We start from the raw sequence: 14,048 nt of genomic DNA, 5'->3' as shown, positions 1-14,048 counted from the left end.
GGGGGGCGCCGCCGCCGGAGTCCACCCGCGTCCAGCTTGCCTCGCGCGGAAACATTTCCTGCCCGCCAAGGGGAGCCGGAGCGGGTGTGACATCAGGCGGGGGAGGGGGCGCCTCCTGCGGCCTGTCCGGGCGGGAGCCGCTCCCCGCGCCTCCCTGCAGCTCCTCTGGCAGGCGGACGGGCAGCGCCGATCCCCCTTCCCAGAGAACGGCAGTCTGTTCCGCCGGAGAAGATGTCGGCAGCGGGGAGAGCGCCCCCTCCCCCGCGCACTGGCTGGAGCCGCCCTGCTGAGGTTGCTCCTGGAGACCCCCGGCGGCGCGACCCCCACGACTGTTAGCTACGGGCCTGCCTATTATATACAGAGTGACTCCAGTCCAGTGTTCCCTCTAAGCTGAATGAGTGTGAGCGAGCTCACAGTTTTTAGCCTCTGGCTCACACTTTTTTGTCTTCACTCAGTAAGGATGGGGCTCAGTAAGGATGGGGCTCCAGAGCAAACTGATTTTTGCAGTAGCCAAATCACTCGCTCACAACTTTAATGCCAGTACGCTCACACAGTAGAATCTTTGCTCACAAGACTTAACAGCTTAGAGGGGGGAAGGGAGAGAGAGCAGCGCCGACTTCCCGACTCCTGCTGCTTCCTCCCCCTCCCCGCGAGTGTCGCGGGTCACCCTCTTGTTCTTCTCTAAAATGGAAATAAGAGCCCTCTTTCCTAACATCCATTGAGGACAAATTAAAAGACATTTGTAACATAAATGGTATATGTTAAGAGGTACAATATACCCGTTGGATGATTGTGATGTTAGGAATAATTTCAAGATTGGACACAAATTTCCAAGTAGTTGTCGTCCCCCCCAACACAGGAAAAAAGGTAGAAAATTTCTTAGCAGAATGAAGCAGGCACCATATTACTATGAAATCCTGCCTGTAAAGAAAATCCATCTTTTGCATGTGTACTGTTAATCACTTTCCCTAACCGCATGCTTGTTTTTTAAACACTGCTTGTTTAACTTAAGAAAAAGATATATCTTAGTACTGGATGAAATCTTTAGAGGGACTCTAAATTGTTCTTTTGCTGCTTCCAGCTCTGCGCATATCGATTCATCTTCTGAACTTTTAGATTTATTTCCCATCTTATACAAAAAAGGAAGAAACAAAATGCTTATTTTTAGCGTCAAGAAGCAGTTGAGAATTTTCAGTGTGTGTTTCTTGATTCACGACCTTTACAGGTAAGCACGAGCGTGATGAGTGTCTACAGTGGGGACTTTGGCAACGTGGACGTGAAAGGGAATATTCAGTTTGCCATCGATTACGTGGAGCAGCTGAAGGAGCTCCATGTTTTCATCGCCCAGTGCAGGGACTTAGCAGTGGCAGATATTAAGAAGAACCGTTCAGATCCGTAAGTGAACTTAGGGGTACCCAAGTGGTGGGGAAATTAAGAGTCCAGGAGCTTTTCCTAGGAATCCCATCCCCACCTGGCTCAATGGGGGAGGTTTGAAACTGGCAGGAACCCCATAGTTTTTTTGGGGGGGAACCTGTTCCAAAGTTGGGCAGGAACGCACAGGAACGGAGTTCCGGCTGGCTCCTGAGTTGGCCACACCCAGCAGGAACTCATTAGCATAATAGGCCACACCCAACAGCAGAAACTCATTAGGATTGGCTACATTAGGGGTGTGTGGCCTAACATGCAAAGGAGTTCCTGCTACAAAAAAAAAGCCCTGGGTTTTGACAACAAACAAGGTAAAGAGAATAAGAAGCAAAAGGTGGGTGTGGCTGGATGACCACACTTCTGGTAACATGGGGGTGCAGCCTAATATGCGAATGAGCTGTGCCGTCAGGGGTGTGGCCTAATATGTTAATGAGTTTCTGCTGTTGGGTGTGGCCTGTTATGCTAATGAGTTCCTACTGGGCTTTTTCTACAAAAAAAGCCCTGGTTAAAACCATTTATTGAAAGAAAACCATACTGCACAATTTTTCAAGCAAGTGGCAATTTCAGCACTCATCCCACTGACGGGAACAGACAAACCAACACCCACAAACTAATAGTGCAGCTATTATTCATTTAGGAATTATTATCTATTTAGGGATGCATTCTGGCCGCTCTGGCAAGACCTAAATCACGGTGTGGGCAGAGGGCCCTTGCCATCTCAAACATTGGCGTTAAATACCTTTAGAATCCAGATTAGCTGTCAATCAAGAAATCGGATGGTCCAGATGAAACCCAGACCCCTCCCATTTATGACCAGAAGTCTCTGGCCACAGGTCCTCATATCTAGATGTTTTGGCTTCGAGGCTGGAACTCAGAAATGTAAACAGTTCTTTTAGAGCAGAGGGCAGGCGGCATCGTCAGGCTGAAGAGCCTACTGCAAAGTCTTATGGGTGGAAACCAAACAGAGACGCCTAAGCCAATTCAGGCTGCTGTACAGAACTGCCCCGTCTCACTTATAATTCTGCCACACCAAGATATGCTTCTTTTTTCTTTTTAAAGAGAGAGAGCCTGTGCTGTTAAACAATAAATGTTTCTGCAACCTAAATTCCCTTTATTTTCTCATAGCAGATTGTGGAGGGTGGTTGTCAGGCTGTTGGTGATGAATCCAATGACATGCTTGATTTGAATGTCAAGGGAGCCAGGAGATCATGGAGACAGCTCGTTATAGCGCTATAACGCTATAGTGATCTAGCTATAACTCCATAGCGATCTAGCAGTTCCACATGTAAAAAAAAATAAAAATGTAAAGAATAGCTGTAATGCAGAGGTGGAGAACAGTGGCTATAGGGCCTGGGACAAGAAAGCCCAAGGAAGACTGTTGTGTGGATGCTTCATTGCCACAGCAAATACCTTTGCATGTGCGACGGCAATGACACCATAGTCTCTATATGGAAGCAGTCTTAGGCTATGACTAGATAACTGAGAACAGGCTTTGTGTGTTGAGGTGGGGCTACGATCTGCCTAGATATCGTACCCAAGCACTGTTGGTATATCTTCTACTAATAAGAAAATGGTCAACACCCTTGAATACCAATCACTCAAAAGACAAGGGACTTGTGATAGTGCTCTTTTAAGTAAGAGACCCACTACTGCTATGGATTCATATCACCCTGCTGGATATTTATTTACTTACTTTATTGGATTTATAACCCGCTCGCCCTGGAATTGGCAAAGAGCTGGTAACGTCAATTTGCAAAACGATACAGCATTCTAAAACATTAAGGAATACAATAAATATGCTAAAAATTATAATTACAATAAAAACAGTAAGATCCATAAAATACATCCAGCTAAAGATGGTCTAAGGTCCTATGGAGGGGGCAATGTATAACCGTCTGATGAGAAGGGGTGGAGAGAGAAGAGAAGGAGCGGGAGACCAACCCTAGATGAAACTTGCTACAAGGGACCCTGTTGCTGCCCTCAGCCATAAGCGCGGCAGAACAACTCTGTTTTGCAGGCCCTGCGGAACTGTAATGAGTCCCACAGGGTCCTGATCTCTCCTGGAAGAGTGTTCCACCAGGCTGGGGTCAGGGACCACCTGCAGATTTTCATCACTAGAGCATAATGTTCTTTGGGAGACATACCAGGAGATGGCAGTAGGAAGACACAAACTCTAAGGTGTTACTGATATTAATAAAACAGTAGATTAAGCGAGCATTCATGTCTTCAGCCTTTTGCTTCAAGTGTACTAAAGAACATCAGAAGAGCCCAGCTGGATCAGACCCGCGGTCCATCTAGTCCAGCATCCTGCCTCACACAGCGGCCAACCAGTTCCTCTGGATGGTCAACAACAGGGCAGAGAGGCCAAGGCCTTCCCCTGATAAGAACCTAAGAAGAGCCCTGCTGGATCAGACCAGTGGTCCCTCTAGTCCAGCCTCCTGTCTCACACAGTGGCCAACCAGTTCCTCTGGAGGGCCAACAACAGGGCAGAGAGGCTGAGGTCTTCCCCGATGTTGCCCCCTGGCACTGGGATTCAGAGGTTTACTGCCTCTGAACATGGAGGTTCACTATGGCTAGTAGCCACTGATAGATCGCTCCTCCATGAATCTGCCTGCTTGCAATGCATGGTGGTTTATGGTTCATCTCTCCATTACCTAATGTGTCCTCTACTGGGGGCGGCTTTAGAAGTATTCTATAGCTTTGAGTTTTATTTGCGTATTCTTATGCACTGCCTTTTAAAAATATATGTATATTTTGTTGAGGTCCCAAACATCCTTCGGGTGTTTCTGTATCCAGGGTAAATCATTCATTCATCTATCATACACTTTGTTTTGTAGTATGTTTTGCAACAGTACCTTCCAATAAACCATTGAATTCGTTATCAGTAGAGCTGCAAGGTCTGTGTCTTCCTAATGACAGTTGCGGGTGTCTGGGTGATGTGGGCCCACCACGGCAGAGCCCCCCCTCCTTAAGGAGACCAAATTAACAACCTGCTCATGCCTGTCCCAGGAGGAATGGTTCCGGCTTTTGTGGGGACCTTTGGGCAATCTAGACCGTAACTGCCTGGGAGTGGTAAGTTGTGTGTGCAGGATATTCCATGGTCCTTTATGTCACCCTAGTCTTACTAGACTGGTTGTTAAACTTCCTCCAGGTATGTGAAGATTTATCTGCTGCCAGAGAAATACAAACTGGGCAAAAGAAAGACCTCGGTGAAGAAGAAAACGCTGAATCCTGTCTATAATGAAATACTGCGGGTAATGTACAGTACCCATCTTGCAAAATGAGCCGATCTGGTTTTCCTCTCTAGAATTTTGATTTTGAGCTCCCACCTTTTGCCTGCTGAGCAGTGGCCAGAGAAAATATTAAAAGAACCAGCAGCATTGCATGTACTTTTGTGGTAAAAACCCAGACGTGGCAGTGGGGAGCTCTAGGAATCACCGGAAATCTGTGGTTTTACCGTAGAGTTCCTGGTGATTCCTAGAGAGACCCTGTGTCACTTTCAGCTTTTCAAGGGAAGTAATATAATGGCACAGTGGATTTCAGCCCCCTCCCCCATATCCCCACACCCAAAATTCCTGGCAGTTACTTGGTAACCCTAACCCACATACTAATTTCCTGTCTGTTAAAGCAGCCCCAGTGCTTGAGGTTCTCTATGAGAAGCCGTGTTTTGAAATGTGAGTTCAAGTAGACGTTGCACTGTAGCATGGATCAGGTCCTTAAACCTTACTTTGTCTTTCTTGCAGTATAAAGTCGACAAGGCCCTTTTGGCATCCCAGAGGCTGAATATCTCAGTGTGGCACCACGACACTTTTGGACGCAACAGTTTTTTGGGCGAAGTAGACATTGACTTGGGCGTGTGGGACTGGGATGACCGGCAGAACAAGCATATGATCTGGTACCCGCTTAAGCCTCGAGTGAGTGAATGGCGCTTGATTCCTCATCAGAGCCTTTGGGCCAAAATTCTCTCTTTCTCTTGCTTTTCCCCATCACCACAGTGGAATTTCATCACTTCCCAAAGGAATATAGAGGAATCCCTGAGTCTGAATCTTGTAGCTAACTAATCATTCTTGACCGATCAAGATGGGGAGCCGTGTTAGTTTGTCTGTAGCAGTAGAAAAGAGCCGGAGTCCAGTAGCACCTTCAAGACTAGCAAAATGTGTGACAGTGTGTGAGCTTCCATGAGTGAAGAAGTGAGCAGTGACTCACAAAAGCTCATCCCCTGCCACAAATTTTGTTACAGTTTAAGGTGCTACTGGACTCTTGCTCTTTTCTAATAATTCTTGGCCAGGGGGAGGAGAGATACTGTTTTTGTACACCAGTTGCTATGCAAACTGTGATTAATTTTTATATAGTGTGGAAGATTTCGAATTTGGCATGTGGAATTTCATCTTTTTCTGGTGCACCATTTAAAAATATGTGCACACACGCACACACACACACACATGATACAACAAACATCTATTACTTTTTCACCTCTCTGTTCCTCTGAGAAGCACAGGAGGTTCTCAGTTTGTGGTTTTGGGGTACCCTTTTTATCCTCCAAATGGCCCACTGAGGTAGGTTTGGTGAGAGCCAGTTTGGTGTCGTGGTTAAGTGCGCGGACTCTAATCTGGGAGAACCGGGTTTGATTCCCCCACTCCTCCACTTGCACTTGGCTGGATGACCTTGGGCAAGCCATGGTTCTGATAAGAGCTGTTCTTGAAAAAGAGCCGTTTCTGTCAAGAGCTCTCTCAGCCCCACCTACCTCACAGGGTGTCTGTTGTGGGGAGGGGGAGGGAAAGGAGTTTGTAAGCCGCTCTGAGACACCTTTGGGTAGTGAAGGGCAGGGTATAAATCCAATCCCTTCCTCTTCTTCCTCTTCTAGGTTAGGCTGAGAAGGAACAAGGAACGCCATCCGATTTCTTCAGGATTAGAGAAGGTGGATTATAGCACAGGAGACTCTCTGTATGCAGTGGTTTTTAATTTCTGTTTTGTTTCTCTCAGGCTCCATTGGCTGCTCTGGAGCTGGAGAACCGAGGAGAGATGAAGCTAGCTCTCCAGTATATCCCACACCCTGTAGGAGGTAAGTACTCCTCCGTTAATACCCTCTCTTCGTTTTCCCTGTTGGGCCTTACGTACAGCAATCTCTTCAGTAAAAAACCTAGAAATGTTTCTTTTTTGGGTGTGTGTGAAAAACCCTGCTAACTTGTTGTGAACTCGCACTGGACAGTGGCTGTTTAATTCATAACAAGAGATGCCTGGAAGCCGCAGGTTATTCAGTGGAATCAGTTTATCAAAACTACTTGCTTGCTTGCAAAGAGCTTCTGCTGTCAGACTGACTGACTGGCTGCTGTGATTGATTTACAACCCCCAGTGCCACTGTTCACTTTACAACAGAGGGCCGAAAAGGACAACCTGGCAGGCCCGATGCAAAGACTCCTTGGCAGTCTATGGCAGGTGGAGCTCAGCTAGGGGAAGGTGTGATGTTGGCGTGAGAAACTCTGTGCCCATTGCTTTGTCCTTTTCATTCCCCAAGGGAAGCAACGAGGCTGGCTCCAGGGTGTGTGTGTGCGTGTGCGTGCGCGTGTGTGTCTAGTATGCCCTTCAGCACCCTTCTTCTCCCCCAGGTGCAGGGAAGTGTGGCTTTCTCATGCCCCCTTGATGCTAGTGGGTCTAAAAGAAGCAAAACAGAGCTGGGCCTCTGGACTCATTTGGGATAGAGCCCAGAGCGGGCAGTGGATTTGCTTGGGCTCTGCTGCTCCGTAGCCTCCAGGTGCGTCTCCCGGTTGGGATATGGGAGACTGAACCAGCATCTTCTGGGCATGGAACAACAGTCACTGGGGGTGTGGAGGAGGAGGTATTTGGGTTGGACTAGATGGCCCTGGAGGTCCGTTCCAACTAGGGTTCCCAAGTCCAAAATACTCACCGGTGGGGGAGCCTTGGCCGGCTCCGGGAGCTGTCCCCGGATGTGCGCGTGCGCAAAGCGCGCATGCGCTACCAACACGTCACAGGAAGCGATGTGCAACGTCGACCATGTTGAGGGCGTGGCCACGATCGTTGGAGGGAAAACCATAGAGTTTTCCCTCCGACGATCCGGGCCCCGCCCCTAACGTGGTCGACGGGCATGCTTCCTGTGACGCTGCGCTTCGAGGGGCGGAGTTCCCCCCGGGGCCCAATTCCGCGGTGGCAGAAACCGGGCCTCCAAAGCGGGGGTTTACCCGCCCCACCTCCACTTGGCAGCCCTACTTCCAACTCTGTGATTCTGACTCTATGATTCTATCTCCATTTGGGGCCTGGCCTTCTGTCAGTCCATGAGCTTTGGTAGGGTACCCAACCACGCTGACCCCCACATGTTGCCTTGCCTGGGATGTGATGTCACCACTTCTTCATGTCAGGTGGGTAGCCGTGTTGGTCTGCAGTAGAGGAGCAAGATTCAAGTCAGAAGCGTCTTAAAGTCCAACACAGTTTTCAGGGCATAAGCTTCCAAGAGTCAGAGCTCCCTTCATTAGTATCTGAGGAAGGGAGTTTTGGCTCTCAAAAGCTTATACTCTGGAAATCTTGTTGGTCTCTAAGTTGCTACTGGTCAGTATGGCACAAACTTTGTTTCCACACATTTGTAACAAACAGGAGTTTCTGTCTTCTGAGCAGGAATGAGTTTCTGTCTTCTGAGGAGGAATGAAAGCCTTCTTCCCCTTTTATGTCCTTCGAGACTTCGAATGAAAAGTAAACTTTGACTCCTCTGCTCAGAAGGGTAATAATGCAAGAGGCACATTTGTCTGTCTGTCTGTCTGTCTCTCTCTCTTTCCAGCCAGAAGGCCAAAAAAAAAAATGTTTATTTCCTGTAGAACCGAGCGTGCGAGCTTCAACGATTTCAGTCGTCTTTATTGTTTGAAACAAACGAAGAACCGAGATATGAATTCTTTGAGGAAAGATGTGCTTATTCATTCTATCTGTTTCACAGGTAAAAAACCTTCAGCCACTGGAGAAGTCCACATTTGGGTGAAGGAATGCGGTGACCTCCCAATACTCAGGGGCAATAAGCTCAACTCCTTCGTTAAATGGTGAGAACAAGTGATTTGATGTGACTAAGGCCCAGGGGCCATTTCATAGAAAAAGAGGTGCAGGAGCTCATTAGCATAACTTATTTGCTTAACTTATTTGCATATGCCACACCCCCTGACATCACCGGAAGTGTGTCAGAAGGCAACACCCAGCGCTCAGGCTCCACTGGACTGTTTTGGATTGCTAGCTATGGGGGGGGGGAATGCGCAGATCTGCCCCCACAGAGGAGGGAGAGCTTGTACCTGAAGGTGGGCTGGGGGGCCCTCTGCAACTTACCTGGCTGCTTCTTGCTCCTTGTGGCCTGACTGAGGGCTGCTGGGAGCAGGGGGTGGGGCTTGTTGCATGTGCCCGCCCCCTGGGCTTCTTACTGCCGGAGCTCCGCTCCTGTGCGCTCCCCTGCAGGCCTAACTGATAGGTTACAATAGCAGCCTGGCTACCTTTTCCAACACACACTTGCTTCAGATAAAAATGACAAGCCATGGGTTATTGTTACATTAGTGAGTCTAGGCGGTCTGTGGGCTTATACACCCCTTCCCCCAAATGCACAGCTCAATGATGAAAACCTTTTACAGTTAGCCATAGATTGTTGTCATATCCACACACAAAAACTACAGTTTGTTCTCTTTGCTCCAGGCAAGAGTCTGGAGGGAACAAACTATGGTTTGTCATGAAGGTGCAAGTGTTCAGTTATTGAGGTATGGGTGAAGGAGGCACATGAGCGTGAGGAATGTGTACTTGGCGGCAAACTATAATAGGTTATGTTTGAATTCATGGGGAGATTTCTGTTTTTATATGATACATATTTGTTCATTTATAATACCATGCACATTTGATGAATTTGAGTTGCCAGCTTGCCACCTCAGAAGTCCACCTCAAGAATTCTATGATGGTTTGCCTGTGACATTATTGACATTTGTGTTTGTATTATACTCAGGGAAATTAGGCTTTTGGTATCATCCAGCTGTTGAATTCTGATTCCAGACCATCTGGAAGAAACTGAGAAAACTGAAATCTAGCTGTCTATGTTTTTCCTTCAAAGTATTGACGTCTACAACTTCCTTTGGAAAACTAGCACTGACACAAGATAACAAATTCTCGGAGCTCCGAGAGACAGGAAGGGAGGGGGGATATTGCCATCAGAAAGGTTTTTTTTAAAAAAATCCTTTACACCACGCAGTGCAGATTAACATTCGCAAAGTCAGTATTCATGATGAGTTCTCACACCAGACATCGCATCACCAACTTGAAAAGTGGTAGACAGTATCATGTAGACCAGGCCTTAATTACTCTGAGACGTGCTTCATTCCTTTGTGTAAAATATTTGTGGCAACTGTAACCACAATCCCTCTTTTGAGAAGTTGAAGCAAAGGAGTTGAGAAATCACTGTGATGGTGTTGGAAGTCGTGTCATGCAAATGGATTCCCACGTGGAAACTCCCTGTTGAAAGAACAGCTTCGTAACCATCGTATTTTTAGTTACGGAAGCCCTTGTCTCTACAGAATCTTATAATGATTGTTTCCCCCCTTTTTGTCTGAAGTACCATCCTCCCGGACACAAGTAGAAAAAGCCGCCAGAAAACGAGAGCTGTGGCCAAGACAACCAACCCGGTGTTCAACCACACGATGGTCTACGATGGCTTTAAGCCTGAAGATTTGAAAGAAGCTTGTGTAGAACTTACCGTCTGGACCACAACAAGCTGGTGAATCACTTTGTGGGCGGCCTCAGGATAGGACTTGGAACAGGTATCCTCCGCTGTGTGGAAGTCTCCCCCCCAGGCCTATGTACATGGGTATCGCCTTCAAGAATATCAGGAAGGCAGGATGGGTTTTAAACAAGTGCTTTTATTCAGGCAGGGGGGGGGGGGAAACCATTGCGTGCTAAGGGACAAAATGGGAGTGATAAAGGGAGATCGTATGCATTCTGCATATCCCTAAAAGTAGATTTCTACAGCCAGCTTAATGACTCATGATATAGGGGAACAATTTGGAAACTCCCTTGACCCAATATCTCCCATGCAAGAATGTTCATATATCGTCACACATTGTCACTTCTATGGGAGACCAGCACAGCCACCCTCTGAAACAACCAGCTGCGGATGACATCCTTTTGTGCTCAGATTTCAAGCTTGAACCCGGAGTTATTGGGGTTTAATAGGGCGTATGTGAGGCCAAGCACCGTATTTTCCCTTCATGGATTAACATGAATATTAGAAGGCATAGTCTGGCTTGCAGGTGTCCATGAGCTCAGTGTTCCTGCAGCTACCATCCTTATCTCTTTCAAGGCCGGACTCAAGGATGTGGTAGTTGGTTAATCATGGGAAGAGAAGAAGAGCTTGGTTTTATACCCCGCCCTTCACTACCCGAAGGAGTCTCAGAGCGGTTTACAATCCCTTTCCCTTCCCCTCCCCACAGCAGACACCCTGTGAGGTAGGTGGGGCTGAGAACTGCCCTTGAGACAACAGCTCTGAGAGAACTCATGACTGACCCATGGTCACACCAACAGCTGCATGTGGAGGAGTGGGGAATCCAACCCAGTTCTCCCAGATTAGAGTCCACGCTCTTAACCACTACACCAAAGTGGCTCTCCTATGCTCAGTTGTATAACCTATGCTCAGTCGTATAACCAGATGGGAGGGGGGGAATTAAGAACACTAATTGGATCCAAGAGACCACCTGATGCCAGAGGGTAAACAGTTATAATATGGGTAGAGGCCAGAGGAAGCTATGCTAATGTCATGATAGTTTGCAATAGACTGCAAAGTACAGAACGTTTTTATGCTACTGTATGGATTTTATGCTGCAGGATGTTTGCCATCTAATACCAAGGTATTCAATGTATTAGACTGAAAAGTTAGTTTCTTTGTTTTTGTGCTATAAAATGTAGAGACTGTGCTGTGTAGTCAATGTTTTAATAATTTAATGAACTTTTATATATTTTTACAAGATCTAGCATTCTTGTATGCATCCAACCTCGAGGACCCACAGTTCTGGGAGTTGTTCAGGGGTTCCAAGCCAGGGGCCAAAGGGCAATAACCCAGGGGGATCTGAACATAAGAGAAGCCATGTTGGATCAGGCCAATGGCCCATCCAGTCCAGCGCTGTGTGTTACACAGTGGCCAAAACCCAGGTGCCATCAGGAAGTCCACCAGCGGGGCCAGAACGCTAACTTTAGTCTGATTCCTAACATAAGAACATAAGAGAAGCCATGTTGGATCAGGCCAGTGGCGCGTCCAGTCCAACACTCTGTGTCACACAGTGGCCAAAACCCAGGTGCCATCAGGAGGTCCATCAGCGGGGCCAGAACTCTAACCCTAGTCTGATCCCCAACATAAGGACATAAGAGAAACCATGTTGGATCAAGCCAATGGCCCATCCAGTCTGACAGTCTGTGTCACACAGTGGCCGAAACCCAGGTGCCATCAGGAGGTCCACCAGCGGGGCCAGAACTCTAACCTTAGTCTGATTCCTAACATAAGAACATAAGAGAAGCCATGTTGGACCAGGCCAGTGGCCCATCCAGTCCGATACTCTGTGTCACACAGTGGCCAAAACCCAGGTGTCATCAGGAAGGTCCACCAGCAGGTCCACCAGAACTCTGACCCAAGTCTGATCCCCAGCATAAGAACATAAGAGAAGCCATAAGAGGCCAATGGCCCATCTGTTCCAACACTCTGTCACACAGTGGTCAAAACCCTGGTACCATCAGGAGGTCTACCAGCAGGAGGTCCCCCCGGCAAGGGTCTCTTGACAGTATATGACAAAGTAGCCTGCCATTATAGCTGCTAATTTAATCTCTCTGTCTCCCTTTAAAAAATACACTTCCTTAGGTAAAAGCTACGGCACTGCAGTAGACTGGATGGACTCCACGTTAGACGAAACCAGCTTTTGGGAGAGGATGATCAATTCACCGGACCAGTGGGTTGAGGACACCCTGCCGCTAAGGATGCTAACGATAGCAAAAATGGCAAAGTAGTGCCATGCTCTGATTATTCGCGTCCAGTTTGCGTGGCTTGCTGCGGCTGAAGTGTACAGAAGAGCTGGGCAAAGGATAACAGGCACAGACTTTGGAGCAAATTTCTTCCTGGCGTAAATCAAACAGAGGGCCTCTGTGCTTGCAAACTATTTGTGGGTTTGGGTTTTTTTTTTTTTACTGCTGTAGGCTTTTAAAAATACACATTAACCTCTGCCTACTTGCAGGTACTATTTAAAACGTTAAAACTCCTTAATCTTTAATAAAGATTAATTAAAGAATAAAATATAAAATGTATTTAAAATGTCATGTACAGTTTTCTTGTGTGGCCGCACTGAATAAGGAAAGACGAAAAGGTTGGCGTTTTGTTAAATAGGCTACATCTGCTCACGCTGTCTCTCTCTCTCTGCTTCTGACGCCCTTTTGTTCCCGAGATCAATATGTAGATATACCCAGCAGTGTGGTAGCATGCTAGATAGCGGGCACAAAGGCAAGTGGTGATAACTAGATTTAAGTTTTAGGTTTTTTGGGGGGTGAGGGTCTTAGGCAAGAATCGGATGTTACAGTAGAACAGTTGATAGAAAGCTACCAAACAACCACTCCTGTGTCTCGTCGTCTTCATCTGAATATCTTGGGATGCTCAGTGTTTGATGTGATGCCACTGTTAACCCTACGAATTTCCCTTCACTTAGTTTAAGTGGCTGCTGCTTCCGGAGATACAGAAACTGAAAAGTATTGATGATCCTGAGTCATGTACTGAGCATCCCTAGAGAAGAGACAGAGACGCAGGGCTGCCATTTTCAGTGGCAGCCTCACCTCTGCTATTACCATATAGTTTCTGCCTTGGGTACTTTCACCTTGGATGATTCATATGGAATGGCGAATTCTTTAAAAAAATTGTCTTGGCAGAGAGTTAAAGATAGGTGACCTTTTAGATTGTACATTGTACATGTTGTATATAGTATCGATCTTTCACTAACAACTTCGAAACCAGATTCCCTCCCTGCATATACATGCACTCACAAACACACAAAAGTGATGAGCCTCTCTCATTGGGTTCAGACATAATTCTCTAATCTTTCCATTAACTGCATTTCTGGTTTAATTATTGGTGAATTTTTAAAAGTCCGATTTTAAAAAAATTCCTGGTACATTATTTGCCACTTGTGCTTATGTGTTCCTCGTACTCTGCTGCCCCCAACTGAACGACGCGGGAATTGTCCGAAACAGGAGTGGAAATGTGTTATATCGAACTGTGTGTGATCAGAGATACAAAACTTTGTTGTATACTGTTCTTAAACTCAAATGCCTATTAAAACTACATGTGTGCTCAAACAACTGCATGCTGAATTCCGAAAACCATATTTTTGTTTCCTTAAATTTTTGGAGACTCTTTTGTTTTGTAACCTACAGTATTAAACCTCCTGCCAAACACCACAACAGCTAAAAGATGATTCCCTACTGTCAGTTTCTATCTATGCCCTTCCTCCAAGAAACTCAGGGCAACATTTGGGAGTTTCCATTCTCCGTGTTGTTTTCACAACAACCCTGTGAGGCAGACTAGGCTGAGAGAGGAAATGGATGGTCCGAGGCTAAGCTTAATGGCAGAATGG

At 46.8% G+C, this 14,048-nt stretch overlaps 1 protein-coding gene across 1 annotated transcript in view; it reads left to right on the top strand.

The window, feature by feature from the left end:
• SYTL2 (synaptotagmin like 2) overlaps positions 1 to 13,769 on the top strand; it is an 84,348-nt gene extending 70,579 nt beyond the window's left edge. Inside the window, 8 exon segments of the mRNA XM_015427740.1 lie at positions 1,226 to 1,395; positions 4,577 to 4,679; positions 5,169 to 5,339; positions 6,409 to 6,487; positions 8,366 to 8,465; positions 10,004 to 10,149; positions 10,152 to 10,208; positions 12,293 to 13,769. Of these exon segments, the coding sequence (XP_015283226.1) occupies positions 1,226 to 1,395; positions 4,577 to 4,679; positions 5,169 to 5,339; positions 6,409 to 6,487; positions 8,366 to 8,465; positions 10,004 to 10,149; positions 10,152 to 10,208; positions 12,293 to 12,438 (972 nt within the window). The 3' untranslated portion in view covers positions 12,439 to 13,769.
• Positions 13,770 to 14,048: the final 279 nt, after the last annotated feature.

The sequence above is a fragment of the Gekko japonicus genome, unplaced genomic scaffold (assembly GCF_001447785.1).
Source record: "Gekko japonicus isolate JY-2015 unplaced genomic scaffold, Gekko_japonicus_V1.1 scaffold393, whole genome shotgun sequence".
Lineage (NCBI taxonomy): Eukaryota > Metazoa > Chordata > Lepidosauria > Squamata > Gekkonidae > Gekko > Gekko japonicus.
This window is presented reverse-complemented; position numbering and strand designations above follow the sequence as displayed.